This window comes from Petromyzon marinus, chromosome 57 (assembly GCF_048934315.1).
Source record: "Petromyzon marinus isolate PM22_M1 ecotype Great Lakes invasive population chromosome 57, UKy_Petmar_22M1.pri1.0, whole genome shotgun sequence".
Lineage (NCBI taxonomy): Eukaryota > Metazoa > Chordata > Hyperoartia > Petromyzontiformes > Petromyzontidae > Petromyzon > Petromyzon marinus.
In genome coordinates this window covers 2632822-2647955 of record NC_133723.1, presented here as the reverse complement: position 1 = coordinate 2647955, position 15134 = coordinate 2632822, and the positions used below count along the sequence as shown (strand labels likewise).

General features: G+C 55.2%; 1 protein-coding gene across 2 annotated transcripts; it reads left to right on the top strand.

Annotated features, from left to right (window-relative positions):
- Positions 1–317: 317 nt before the first annotated feature.
- PRCC (proline rich mitotic checkpoint control factor) lies at positions 318–11945 on the top strand. Of its 2 annotated transcripts, none has more exons than XM_076052642.1 (8): positions 318–664; positions 5676–5732; positions 6463–6832; positions 7105–7238; positions 8448–8528; positions 9165–9305; positions 9881–9946; positions 10257–11945. In XM_076052642.1, the coding sequence occupies exons 1-8, from the start codon at positions 536–538 to the stop codon at positions 10341–10343; spliced, it is 1065 nt and encodes a 354-aa protein (XP_075908757.1). In that variant the 5' UTR covers positions 318–535; the 3' UTR covers positions 10344–11945. The 2 variants fall into 2 exon arrangements, with proteins under 2 accessions (XP_075908757.1, XP_075908758.1); XM_076052643.1 differs by lacking the exon at positions 318–664 and adding an exon at positions 719–1491.
- The last annotated feature ends 3189 nt before the right edge of the window (positions 11946–15134 follow it).

Below are 15134 nucleotides of genomic sequence, written 5' to 3'. Positions count from 1 at the left end.
TCCATTTTCAGAAGCAAATGTTCTGATTCTCCTCAACGTATCACGTGACACCCTGAGCCATCTTGCTCAGGGGAGAGAACATGGACAGCCGCCTTGCTCAGAGCGGACGTCATAGAGCTGCTCGCCAATAGGAATCGAGGGTAAAGGACGCCCCCGCCCTTAGTAAGATGGCCGCTCGCCAACAAGGATCGAGCGTAAAGGACCCATCCCCCACCCTTAGTAAGATGGCCGCTCGCCAATAGGAATCGAGCGTAAAGACCCCTTCCCCCTTTGTAAGATGGCCGCTCGCCAATCGGAATCGAGCGTAAAGGACTCCCCTTAGTAAGATGGCCGCCGCGGCGCCACTCGGCGACGCAGATTAAACAGTGGAGCGAGGGGCCCGTGGCGGGAGGCTTCCAATTCACTCATCAGGGCCCCGGTTAATTAAGCGCGGCTGAGGCGACGTCGCCGATGTGGAAGATCGGCGATTAACTGAGGGGAAGATTGGCGGTGGCGAGCCGGGTGGGGCGGCCTTGGGGCGGGGGGCGGTCGGGCCATGTCGCTCGTGGCGTACGCGAGCAGCGAGGACGACGACGACGAGGCGGCGACGGCTGCTGCCCCGGGCCTCTTGGCCCCGAGGCGGCGCGGGCAGCCAGTGCGCATCGCGGCGCCAGCCCTGCGAGACGTGAGACCCTCGCCGCCGCCACCGCCGCGAGCCGTGGTCCACACAACCGCGACGCGAACGCCTCCGCGCTCTCGTCATAGTCACCAGCCACGCTCTATCTACTGCTACTGCGTGAAGTCCTCCCCACGCTCATCATCACCACCACCATCATCAGCCACGCTCTATCTACTGCTACTGCGTGAAGTCCTCCCCACGCTCATCATCACCACCACCATCATCAGCCACGCTCTATCTACTGCTACTGCGTGAAGCCCTCCCCACGCTCATCACCACCACCATCATCAACATCATAGTCACCAGCCACGCTCTATCTACTGCTACTGCGTGAAGCCCTCCCCACGCTCATCATCACCACCACCATCGTCATAGTCACCAGCCACGCTCTATCTACTGCTACTGCGTGAAGCCCTCCCCACGCTCATCACCACCACCATAATCAACATCATCACCAGCCACGCTCTATCTACTGCTACTGCGTGAAGTCCTCCCCACGATCATCATCACCACCATCATCAACATCATCATCAGCCACGCTCTATCTACTGCTACTGCGTGAAGCCCTCCCCACGCTCATCATCACCACCACCACCATCATCATCAGCCACGCTCTATCTACTGCACTGCGTGAAGCCCTCCCCACGCTCATCACCACCACCATCGTCATCACCAGCCACGCTCTATCTACTGCTACTGCGTGAAGCCCTCCCCACGCTCATCACCATCGTCATCATCAGCCACGCTCTATCTACTGCTGGGAGGCTGTCGTCCCACACCGCCTTGTCTCTATCCAGGCGACGTGTCCCTGACCAAGTGCCACCGACGTGATGGTCAGAGCCGACGACGAGAGACGTAGTCTTCGTGTCTTCACGTCGCTTGTTGACACAAAAGCCTTCAGCTGCGTCTTGAGGCCCAGGTCGCTCCTCCTGTGGCTGTGTGGTTCGGGGCGCCACGGTGGCTAGATGTTGACTACCTCGCTTGGTCCACAGGAGGTCCCGTGGGATCGATTACCCTGAGAGATGTTGACTACCTCGCCTGGTATACAGGAGGTCGTGAGTTCGATTACCCTGAGAAATGTTGACTACCTCGCCTGGTTATACAGAAGGTCGTGGGTTCGACCCTGACGCCTGCTGCTGTATATTTGGAGTTTGTGTGTCTCATCATCACGGTGGCTATGAGATGTTAACTACCTCGCATGGTGTACAGGAGGTCGTGGGTTCGACCCTGACGCCTGCTGCTGTATATTTGGAGTTTGTGTCTCTCTCATCATCACGGTGGCTATGAAATGTTGACTATCTCGTCTGGTGTACAGGAAGTCGTGGGTTCGTTCCTGACGCCTGCTGCTGTATATTTGGAGTCTGCGTGTCTCTCTCATCATCACGGTGGCTATGAGATGTTAACTACCTCGCGTGGTGTACAGGAGGTCGTGGGTTCGACCCTGACGCCTGCTGCTGTATATTTGGAGTTTGTGTGTCTCTTTCTCTCATCATCATCATGGTGGCTAGGAGATGTTAACTACCTCGCCTGGTATACAGGAGGTCGTGGGTTCGACCCTGACGCCTGCTGCTGTATATTTGGAGTTTGCGGTGTCTCTCATCATCACGGTGGCTATGAGATGTTAACTACCTCGCCTGGTATGCAGGAGGTCGTGGGTTCGATCCTGACCATGACGCCTGCTGTATATTTGGAGTTTGCGGTGTCTCTCATCATCATCACGGTGGCTATGAGATGTTAACTATCTCGCCTGGTATGAAGGAGGTCGTGGGTTCGATCCTGACCATGACGCCTGCTGCTGTATATTTGGAGTTTGCGTGTCTCTCTCATCATCACCATCACGGTGGCTATGATATGTTAACTACCTCGCCTGGTATGCAGGAGGTCGTGGGTTCGACCCTGATGCCTGCTGCTGTATATTTGGAGTTTGCGGTGTCTCTCATCATCACGGTGGCTATGAGATGTTAACTATCTCGCCTGGTGTACAGGAGGTCGTGGGTTCGATCCGGACCATGACGCCTGCTGCTGTATATTTGGAGTTTGCGTGTCTCTCTTATCATCATCACGGTGGCTATGAGATGTTAACTATCTCGCCTGGTATGCAGGAGGTCGTTGGTTCGATCCTGACCATGACGCCTGCTGTAGTATATTTGGAGTTTGCGTGTCTCTCTTATCATCATCACGGTGGCTATGAGATGTTAACTATCTCGCCTGGTATGCAGGAGGTCGTTGGTTCGATCCTGACCATGACGCCTGCTGTAGTATATTTGGAGTTTGCGTGTCTCTCTTATCATCACGGTGGCTATGAGATGTTAACTATCTCGCCTGGTATGCAGGAGGTCGTAGGTTCGATCCTGACCATGACGCCTGCTGTAGTATATTTGGAGTTTGCGTGTCTCTCTCATCATCATCACGGTGGCTATGAGATGTTAACTATCTCGCCTGGTATGCAGGAGGTCGTGGGTTCGATCCTGACCCTGACTCCTGCTGCTGTATATTTGGAGTTTGCGTGTCTCTCTCATCATCATCATCACGGTGGCTATGAGATGTTAACTACTTCGCCTGGTATGCAGGAGGTCGTGGGTTCGACCCTGATGCCTGCTGCTGTATATTTGGAGTTTGCGGTGTCTCTCATCATCACGGTGGCTATGAGATGTTAGCTATCTCGCCTGGTATACAGGAGGTCGTGGGTTCGATCCTGACGCCTGCTGCTGTATATTTGGAGTTTGCGTGTCTCTCTCATCATCATCATCACGGTGGCTATGAGATGTTAACTATCTCGCCTGGTATGCAGGAGGTCGTGGGTTCGATCCTGACCATGACGCCTGCTGCTATATATTTGGAGTTTGCGTGTCTCTTTCATCACCATCACGGTGGCTATGAGATGTTAACTATCTCGCCTGGTATGCAGGAGGTCGTGGGTTCGATCCTGACCATGACGCCTGCTGTAGTATATTTGGAGTTTGCGTGTCTCTCTCATCATCATCACGGCGGCTATGAGATGTTAACTATCTCGCCTGGTATGCAGGAGGTCGTGGGTTCGATCCTGACCATGACGCCTGCTGCTATATATTTGGAGTTTGCGTGTCTCTCTCATCATCATCACGGTGGCTATGAGATGTTAACTATCTCGCCTGGTGTACAGGAGGTCGTGGGTTCGATCCTGACCATGACGCCTGCTGTAGTATATTTGGAGTTTGCGTGTCTCTTTCTCTCATCATCATCATGGTGGCTAGGAGATGTTAACTACCTCGCCTGGTATACAGGAGGTCGTGGGTTCGACCCTGATGCCTGCTGCTGTATATTTGGAGTTTGCGGTGTCTCTCATCATCACGGTGGCTAGGAGATGTTAACTATCTCGCCTGGTATACAGGAGGTCGTGGGTTCGATCCTGACGCCTGCTGCTGTATATTTGGAGTTTGCGTGTCTCATCATCATCATCATCACGGTGGCTATGAGATGTTAGCTATCTCGCCTGGTATGCTGGAGGTCGTGGGTTCGATCCTGACCATGACACCTGCTGCTGTATATTTGGAGTTTGCGTGTCTCTCTCATCATCATCACGGTGGTTATGAGATGTTAACTATCTCGCCTGGTATGCAGGAGGTCGTGGGTTCGATCCTGACCATGATGCCTGCTGCTGTATATTTGGAGTTTGCGTGTCTCTCTCATCATCATCACGGTGGCTATGAGATGTTAACTATCTCGCCTGGTATGCAGGAGGTCGTGGGTTCGATCCTGACCATGATGCCTGCTGTAGTATATTTGGAGTTTGCGTGTCTCTCTCATCATCATCATCATCATCACGGTGGCTATGAGATGTTAACTATCTCGCCTGGTATGCAGGAGGTCGATGGTTCGATCCTGACCATGACGCCTGCTGTGGTATATTTGGAGTTTGCGTGTTCTCCCCTTGGTCGTGTGGATTCTTTCCCCGGGTCCTACGATTTTCCTTTAACATTTAGAGACATCACGCGTTCCGAGTATTTGGCTGCTATACATTTACACTATGATGGGCTACTTCGTTGAGCTATCATTTGCGATTGGCCAGGTCGCTTCTGAAAAAAAATGTTGCTTAGCTCAGTGGGGCCTTACCTGGTAAAATACAAAATAGTTTGGTTTCAATTGTCTTATATCTGGTCAGGTGTTGTTGTGCGTTTTGATGTGATTGTGCATTTGTATTTACTTCACATTAGTAGCCCGCGTTCATGTACACAAGAGGGTGTGTCTTTGTATACTCTTTGGTTCTTTCGCGTAAAGTCACCGTAGGTAGAAAAATAATAGATGACTACGTTTCGATCGCAACACAAGCAATCGGCATCAGGTGGGACAACCACAGCAAGAGAAAACTGCTGAAGTGTAGGCGAGAGTTATGCGGTGGCACGAGGTTTTACTGTATAGGCCTCACCTACACTTCAGCAGTTCTTGCTGTGGTTGTCCCACCTGATGACGATTGCTTGTGTTGCGATCGAAACGTGGTGATCTGTAAATTTTTCTACCTACTGGTACCTTTACCGAAAGAACCACAGAGTGTGGATTCCTGCAGTCACGAAAGCTTCAAAAATCAAGCCTGGTGTGTATTTTATTACATGTAATTACGTGTGTATTTGTTTCGGAATGTTTGTGATTATATGGGAGTGTTTATGTCATTCAACCCATGGCACTTGGGTCTGTCCCGTGACCTCTCTAGTCAGGTGAGCCTTCGACACTTTCACGTGGCCTCGGAGTGCGCCTGGCCTGGCATTAGCGCCGTGGTGACATCACCGCCAAGTTAAAATCTTGATTGAAAGCTAATTTCCGAGGAAATAATGTTTGTGTTTAGTTTGTTGGCCTTCCCGCGCACCTCCAAATAGCAGGGTTGGCGACGTATAGTGCGAAAGAAGTTCAACATGCACACACTTGGTGACGAATGGCGGCTGATGTCGCTTGACAGGAGCCTGTGTTCATACACCCATGTTTGTGTAACTGTTTAGGAGTCTGTGTTCGCGTGCTCATGAGGGTGTTGCCCCGTGTCCCGCAGCCCGACTCTGATGATGAGGACGAGGAGCCCAAAGTGAAGAGGTTTGCGCCATCCACGGTGAGTGCCTCTTCCTCCGCCATCGCTCTCGCTCGCTCAGACGCACCGCCCCTATATTACCGCCGCTCACCCCGGCTCACTCGCTCACCCCCGCTCACTCGCTCACCGTGGCTCACTCGCTCACCCCCGCTCACTCGCTCACCCCAGCTCACTCGCTCACCTACGCTCACTCGCTCACCCCCGCTCGCCCCCGCTCACTCGCTCACCCCCGCTCACTCGCTCACTCGCTCACCCCCGCTCACCCCCCGCTCACTCGCTCACCCCCGCTCACCCCCCGCTCACTCGCTCACCCCCGCTCACTCGCTCGCCCCCGCTCACCCTCGCTCACCCCGGCTCACTCGCTCACCCCCGCTCACCCCGGCTCACTCGCTCACCCCACTCCGAGCACTCACGCGACCGCTGCTGTCAGCTTCACTCACCGGTTCCCTCCCAGTCACTCGCTCACCCAATTGTGCGACTCTTCAACTTGCCGGCAAGCTCGCACAACAACGGTAATAATTGGTGCTGTTAATTGTGCACCATGTGACAACGACATTTGTTCCGCTACGTCGGGTGGCGTGCGGGGTCTAGACGACACAAATTTCATCGTCCCATTACGTTGGCCCGACGCAACAAGTGAATTCTGATTCGTGATATCGGCTGCGTTAAACTCGCGTAGGGTGGCGCTTCACGCCGTCCGCCGCTGGGCAAATCCAACCGCGCGCCCCGTCTCGTTCCCCCGTGCCGGCAGGTGGCACCGGGCACCACGGGCCTCTCCGCGCTGCTGCCCAAGCCGCGGGGCGGCGTGCTGTCCGCCGCCTCGCTCGCCGGCACCAAGGTGACCTCGCGGCCGCTCGTGCCGCACGCGTTGACGAAGGCCCGGAGGGCCGCGGCCCCGACGGCGCAGGTGCCCAGCCCCTCGGCCATCAAGGCGGCGTCGCGGGCGGCCGTGCTGCAGCGCGTGGCGCGGCAGGCGCCGCCCCACGCCGTCGGCGACGACGACGATGCCAGTGACGGCGAGGAGGAGCAGGCGGCTAGCGGGGGCGGCGCCAGTTTCTTCTCCCTGCCGGCGCGGCCCGGCACGGGCGCCTCGCCGCCCGGCGTTGCCGTCAACCTGCTGGGTAGGCCCACACCGCCGGCGCCCGTCGACACCGCCGCTTGTTTTGGAGGTGGCCTCTTTGTAAAACGGCTTGGGAATTAGTTCCCGCGATTTCATCGTCCGTGGCAATTCTCCGACTCGGAATAATCGGCTGCCGAGTTACCTTCTCTAGTGGAGGCCCTTCCGCCAGCGGTGGCGTGAGCCAGCGATTGCAGGGCTGCTCTTTCACATTATCGTGTACAAATTAAAATCCTTATTCTGAAGTCTGCCCCGGGTCTTTTTTTCTTGGGACAGGAGCCGGGACGGCGGTGCCATGCCCGGCCACGGGCGACTCCGTACAGGACGCTCCCCTCGAGTTCTCTGGGATAAAGGCGGACGCTGGGGAGCCCGGAGAATTCCCCGGAGACTACGGCGGTGGTGGCTACCAGGTACAACACCGCAACCACGGCACACACACACACAGGTACCACACCGCAACCACGGCACACACACAGGTACCACACCACAACCACGGCACACACACAGGTACCACACCACAACCACGGCACACACACAGGCACCACACCGTAACCACGGCACACACACACACCCACACCGCAACCACAACACACACACACAGGTACCACAACCACGGCACACACACACACACACAGGTACCACACCGCAACCACGGCACACACACACACAGGTACCACACCGCAACCACAACACACACACACAGGTACCACACCACAACCACGGCACACACACACAGGTACCACACCGCAACCACGGCACACACACACACACACAGGTGCCACACAGCAACCACAGCACACACACAGGTACCACACCACAACCACGGCACACACACACACAGGTACCACACCACAACCACGGTACACACACACACAGGTACCACACCGCAACCACGGCAGACACACACACAGGTGCCACACCACAACCATGGCACACACACACAGGTACCACACCGCAACCACGGCACACACACACACACACAGGTACCACACAGCAACCACGGCACACACACACAGGTACAACACCACAACCACGGCACACACACACAGGTACCACACCGCAACCACGGCACACACACACAGGTGCCACACCGTAGCCACAGCACACACACACAGGTACCACACCGCAACCACAGCACACACACAGGTACCGCACAACAACTACGGCACACACACACACAGGTACCACACCGCAACCACGGCGCACACACACACACAGGTACCACACAGCAACCACGGCGCACACACACACACACACAGGTGCCACACCGCAGCCACAGCACACACACACACAGGTACCACACCGCAACCACAGCACACACACACAGGTGCCGCACCGCAACCACGGCACACACACATACAGGCCTATATTCTCCGTCTTGGTTCTGGCTCAAGCGAGCAGTGGCTCAAGGCTCGTGAGCTTAACTTGAGCCGGCTGTGGGCACGGTCCCAGCCGCGCTCGAGATTTACACAAACCGAGCCAGAGCCGAGTCAGAGCCGAGTCGGAGCTGAGCCACGAATAAGAATACGGCGCTGAGGGTTACGTTCGGTCGTAGTTCTTCACGGTCTCCGCCTCGGCGGTTCCGTTGAGTCCACCGAGTCATTTGTTCCGTGCGCCAGGGCTACTACGAGCAGCCGTACGGCGCAGAGATGGCAACCGCCGGCACCGAGCCTGGCACCAGCATCGTGGACAACGACGCGGTGAGAGGTCCCTCACCGCTCACCTCACCACCTCGCCGCTCACCACACCACCTCTTCACACACAATGCCACCTCGCCACACCACCTAACTGCTCATAACCTCATTAAACACATTCCTGCGAAGGGAGCTGGTAGGAACGTTGGGTTGCTCGGTCAATGGCCAGGGTCAACGGCGGCACCACCACGTGGTGTATTCCGCAAATATGCCCGACTGTGAGGGCGGGCACAAGCCGGCGTGAGTAGGTTAAGCGTTGAGCTTTATAAGGGCACCACGGGGTGACCAGCCCCTCCCCACCCTCCCCACCTAGCCCCTCCCCACCCAGCCCCTCCCCACCCTCCCCTCTCCACCCAGCCTCACCCCTCCCATTTTATCCGGGTGCCCGGATACACGTGGACAGACATCCACAGACATACACAATGAATCCCCTGCCTCCTGTGAATTAATCCCGGTTGGGCTTCCAGTCCACTACGTTTTCTACCAGTAAAACCCAATCACCTAGCCTCTCACGACAAACACCCATAACCTCCCCTCGCCTATCCACACCTCGCCTCTTTCACGACAAACACAACCATCACCTCGCCTCGCCGGCCCCTCTCCCGGTGGTCACTAACGTGGCCGCGCGTCGCCGGGCCTCAGTTCCGGCGGCTGCAGGGCAAGAGGAACCGCGGGGAGGAAATCAACTTCATAGAGATCAAGGGCGAGGAGCAAATGAGCGGCGCCAAGGAGTGGCTCACCAAGTCGCTCACCCAGGAGAAGACCATGAAGTCCTTCAGCAAGGTCGCTCAGAGCCCCCCGGCGGCCTCACGGGGGCGGCCGTGTGCAATAACCGTGGCATGAAAACGCGGACTCTGCTTGTTCCACCTGTATGGGATCGAGCGTTTCCCCCTTGCACGTGCGTGGGTTTTTCTCCGGGCGCTCCGGTTTCCCATCAATGCTCATTAATTGGTTGAAGAAAACTTCCTGAAAAGACCAATGTAGGGCAGCACCCTCCAGTCTATTGACTCATTGTGGTTTTCCTGGAGAAAAAAAAAAACTAAACCTAATAATATTACAACAATGGCCGTTATCATCATTGTTATTGTGAACCCCTTGTGACCAAATACACGAGGAGGAAACGCTCCTAAAGTCTCCTGGACGGTGCTTGGTAGGATTAGCGCGGCGGGTTAGCGGTGGGCAGCAAAGAGGGGGCAGTGCAACGGAATCCATTGCTCGGCCCGGCTCGTCGAGGCTACCTATTGTGCACGCCTCTGCGTCGTTCCGAGTGGTGCCGGCGTTGGCATCGCCCGCGGCGGTGGGAAGGGGTTCCTCGGGGCGGCCGCGTGTGACGCCACGTGCCGCTGCTGTGTTCACAGAAAAAGGGCGACCAGCCCTCCACCCAGCAGAAGCGCAAGCACCAGATCACCTACCTGATGCACCAGGTGAGTGCCCCACTCGCTCGCCACGCACACCTCACTCTTCCACCTCCCACTCTCCCATCTCTCTCTCTCTCTCTTCCATCTCCCTCTCTTCCATCTCCCTCTCGCCCATCTTCCTTTATCCCATCCTTCTCCTATCCCTCTATCTTCCAACCCTTTTGCTCCATCTCTCATGATCACACCCGTGTCTCTTGCATCCCCTTCTCTCCCTACACCTCCTCCGCTCTCTTATACCCCTCTCTTTTTCTCTCCTCCTGTTCTCCCTCTGCTCACCTTCCATCTCTCTCCCCCCTTCTCCGGTCCCTACCCCCAGGCGAAGGAGCGAGAGCTGGAGCTCAAAAACTCGTGGGCGGAGAACAAGCTGACTCGGCGCCAGACGCAGGCCAAGTACGGCTTCTAGCGCCGCGCCAGGGCCAGTGCCACTGGCGCCGGCACCGCCGGCCGCCGTCAGCCGGCCGACGCGGCAAACTCCCCACAGTTGACCGGCCATAGCCAATCCCGCCGCGGTTAGCAACCCACGGCTAACCGTCCATAGCCAATCCGGAGATTGGGGGTGGCGGCCGTGCCCTGCGGGGAGTTTGGAGGGAGGCTCCCTGGCACCGCAACGTGGTGCCGTTCTCGCGGTGTGGGATCCCCGAGACGCCCCGGGGCCGTACGCGCCACCGCCGTTGTGAGACGCGGGCGCCAGCGGAGAGTGAGGGGCAGCGCCTCCCCGCCCCCCCCCCGCCCGCCACCCCCCCTCTCTCTCTCGATCTCACGGCTTGGCCCACTCGGCCCTCACCGGTCCCCAAGGGGAGTCTCCCCGGGCTGCGCAGGCGGCGCGGGCTCCGTTGGTGACCGCCGCCGTGTTTTCGCCTCCCGTGCCGCGTGAATGGACAATGTGAACAGAAACCGAGAATCGCACAAAAGTCATGATCGCACGCGCGCGCTCAGGAACGTGTTGTCGCACACCCCCGCTCGTGGAGGCCTCCACACGCCATCGCGAATCGTTGGGGGGGGGCGGGGGGTTTGTTTGACCGTACTTCACGCTGGTCAATGCCGGGTTGATAAAGGGCGTGGTACAGAACGGTGGATTTTACTGCACTTCCTTCGCGCTGCCTCCAATGCAGATGCAGCAGCAGCAGCAGACCTGCAGCAGCAACCTGTTGTGCGTGGTGGTCGCTCACTCGAGCGCTTTCCAGACGCAACCCTTGCTTAGCTTTGCGAGCCAGGGAGGGGGCGGGGGGGAGGACGCATTCCGGCCTAGCTCTAGAGGCACCGATAATTGTATGTGGGCCATTGACAGTGTTTTGGCCGGTAAAAAAACCTTTTTGGACGATGAGCGGGGTTTTTGACGATTATATGTTCCTGTAGTTTTCGTGTCTTCTTTTTTATTTTTAACAAGAAAATAAATAAAAGCAAGCCACGTTTTTTTGTTCCCTCCGCGGTGGTCGCAACCGCAAGCGAACCCTCTCTGCTCTGGGCGCCGTTGACTCCGAACGCTGGAGAGTTTTACATGTTGCACCGCAAGTTTGGGTCGGGGAGGGGGGGCGTGGGTTCCACTCAACTCATAACCTAATTCAAATCAGCCCCAACTCACAAGCAAGAACGCATCGGGTTCGACTCCAGACCCGGGCGCCGCTCTGTGCGGAGTTTGTAAGATTTCTCACCCTGTCCGGCAAAGGGTTACTGACCCCAGGTTCTCTGGTTTCCTCCCAGAGCTAAAAACAAAACCCGCCGGGCCTGGGAATGTGGAGTCGTGAGTGTGTGGGTGCGGGCTCCTGCCCCCCCCCCCCTCCTTCCTGCCCTCTACCCCTCCACGCTACCCCCCTCCTCAAGCCACTGTCGCTCCTCGCCCCCACTGCTCGCATGGATGAATATCCGAGCGGGTCACGTGCTGTCTGGTGTCACTTGAATGAACTTTGAACGTTGCGTGTGGGTGGCCTGTGTCGGTGGGGGTTCTGACACCCGTGGTCACACCACCTCGTGGTTCCCCTGCAATAAAAGCCGTCTTTGTCTCTCCCCTCGGCGTTTCGCTGTGTCTCTTCGACGAGGGTTCTCCCCCTGGGTGTCGTGTTTGGTTCTTGTTGTTGCCGAGACGTCCGGGATATTTTTTTTATTTGTCATCAAGGTTGTGTGAGTAAAAGGCCTCGAAACGCCAAGCGGCCAGCAACGAACGGCACTAAGAGGGTTGAAGGAGACCTGCACAACACGCGCAGAGCGAGATGGAAGACTTTCAAGCGGTGACTCCAGCACGCTCCAGTGAGATCACTGCACTGGAGGAATCCGATGAGCTATAAAGCTCTTTTTTGCAGATGTCCAGTAGGGGCGCGTAAGTACAAGGTAAACAAATGGCCTAAACACAAATTAAACTAAACCATCCCCATTCTAGCAGGCAAAGCCCACTGAGGTACAGTGAGGGAAAAAAGTATTTGATTCCCTGCTGATTTTGTACGTTTGCCCACTGACGAAGAAATAATCAGCCTATAATTTTAATGGTAGGTTTATTTGAACAGTGAGAGACAGAATAGCAACAAAAAAATCCAGAAAAACGCATGTCGAAAATGTTATAAATTGATTTGCACTTTAATGAAGGAAATAAGTATTTGAATAATTTTGCGGGGCCCCGGGGTCCTCAAAAATCAGGTCAATAATTATTTTTTTTCAGTCCGCCCACTCGTGATCCCGACAGCAACGCGCCGCCCGCCCAGACTCGCGCCAACAAGCGCCAGCAGCAGCAGGCGGCGATCAACACGACGGGCGCCACCCCACCGGCCAAACGCAAGCCCCGGGGGGCGTCCGCCGCAGTCGCGCGCGGCGACGACGCCCTCCGGTCAGCCGTCGATCCTCAGCTTCTTTGCCAAGGCGAGCCCGCCCCTCCCCAGGCAGTGAATTTAACGTGTTTATGTAATGTTTCAACTTTTTACGAAACTTAGTGCCCCGAGTAGCTCTCGATGAGGCCAATCGATTGACACTAGTTTTGTTGTCGGTAAGGCGACAAGACTCGTGTCGCTACGCGGTTTTTTCCACCCTGGGGCGGTGATGGGACCCCGGGGTCCCACCAATTGCTTAATTTGACCCCCTCTCAATCAGAAAGATGTCTGGCTCCCAGGTGTCTTTTATGCAGGTAACGAGCTGAGATTAGGAGCACACTCTTAAAGGGAGTGCTCCTAATCTTAGCTTGTTACCTGTATAAAAGACACCTGTCCACAGAAGCAATCAATCAGATTCCAAACTCTCCACCATGGCCAAGACCAAAGAGCTCTCCAAGGATATCAGGGACAAGATTGTAGACCTACACAAAGCTGGAATGGGCTACAAGACCATTGCCAAGCAGCTTGGTGAGAAGGTGACAACAGTCGGTGCGATTATTCGCAAATGGAAGAAACACAAAAGAACTGTCAATCTCCCTCGGCCTGGGGCTCCATGCAAGATCTCACCTCGTGGAGTTGCAACGATCATGAGAACGGTGAGGAATCAGCCCAGAACTACACGGGAGGATTTTGTCAATGATCTCAAGGCAGCTGGGACCATAGTCACCAAGAAAACAATTGGTAACACACTACGCCGTGAAGGACTGAAATCCTGCAGCGCCCGCAAGGTCCCTCTGCTCAAGAAAGCACATAGACATGCCCGTCTGAAGTTTGCCAATGAACATCTGAATTATTCAGAGGACAACTGGGTGAAAGTGTTGTGGTAAGATGAGACCAAAATGGAGCTCTTTGGCATCAACTCGCCGTGTTTGGAGGAGGAATGCTGCCTATGACCCCAAGAACACCATCCCCACCGTCAAATATGGCGGTGGAAAAATTATGCTTTGGGGGTGTTTTTCTCCTAAGGGGACAGGACAACTTCACCGCATCAAAGGGACGATGGACGGGGCCATGTACCGTAAAATCTTGGGTGAGAACCTCCTTCCCTCAGCCAGGGCATTGAAAATGGGTCGTGGATGGGTATTCCAGCATGAAAATGACCCAAAACACACGGCCAAGGCAACAAAGGAGTGGCTCAAGAAGAAGCACATTAAGGTCCTGGAGTGGCCTAGCCAGTCTCCAGACCTTAATCCCATCAAATCTGTGGAGGGAGCTGAAGGTTCGAGTTGCCAAACGTCAGCCTCGAAACCTTAATGACTTGGAGAAGATCTGCAAAGAGGAGTGGGACAAATCCCTCCTGAGATGTCTGCAAACCTGGTGGCCAACTACAAGAAACGTATGACCTCTGTGATTGCTAACAAGGGTTTTGCCACCAAGTACTAAGTCATGTTTTGTAGAGGGGTCAAATACTTATTTCCCTCATTAAAATGCAAATCAATTTATTTAATTTTTGACATGCGTTTTTCTGGATTTTTGTGTTGTTTTTCTGTCTCTCACTGTTCAAATATACCTACCATTAAAATTATAGGCTGATAATTTCTTTGTCAGTGGGCAAACGTACAAAATCAGCAGGGGATCAAATACTTTTTTTCCCCTCACTGTATTAACTTAAGATTCAGAAGCGACCTGGCCACATGATAGCTCCACAAAGTGGATTATCATCATCATCGCGTGGAACTTTAAAGCAGCTAAATAATCTCAATGCATGTGGGGGGAAGAACCGTGGGTGAGGGCACCGTGGGATTGGTGGATTACGCAGATGTTGAGAACCTCTCTCCGCCGTAGGTGTGCGTCGACGAAGAGCCCTGTACCCTGGTACTGCCGAGGAGATGGCGACACAGCAAAACGTGGACTCCACCCGTTCCGTCCATGCGGGATTGAGCGTTTCTCCCCCTCGCACGTGTGGGTTTTTTCTTCTTCTTCGCGTACTCCGATTCCTTCCGAAGGGGCCGTCCATAAATGACGTCACGCGAATTTGGACGATTTTTTTACCCCCCTCCACCCACCACCCTCGTCACACGGCGTCACAAAAAGTCATTAGACCCCCCCCTCAAATATGACGTCACAAAACTCTGCGCCCCCCCCCCCCCACAAAACCATATTTCCATTTTGAAAATAGAACATGCTTCAAATCGCTTTAAGCTATCGTCATTGTAGTGCGTATTTAATGTGGCGCTGCACTCTGATGTTGTAGAAAACATTTATTAAAAAGTCTATTTAATTAATGATGTGACGTCACATTTCTCAAACCCCCCCATCCCCTCGTCACACATCGTCACAAATGTCTGACCCCTCCCCCCCCCCCTAGGTGCGTGACGTCATTTATGGACGGCCCCTGA

Bases quoted from the DNA above. Each gene is read 5' to 3' on its own strand.
- PRCC (XM_076052642.1), top strand. From the start codon at position 536: ATGTCGCTCGTGGCGTACGCGAGCAGCGAGGACGACGACGACGAGGCG. The intron at 665-5,675 runs GTGAGACCCTCG...CGTGTCCCGCAG, and splicing joins CGGCGCCAGCCCTGCGAGAC to CCCGACTCTGATGATGAGGA. The intron at 8,529-9,164 runs GTGAGAGGTCCC...GCCGGGCCTCAG, and splicing joins GCATCGTGGACAACGACGCG to TTCCGGCGGCTGCAGGGCAA.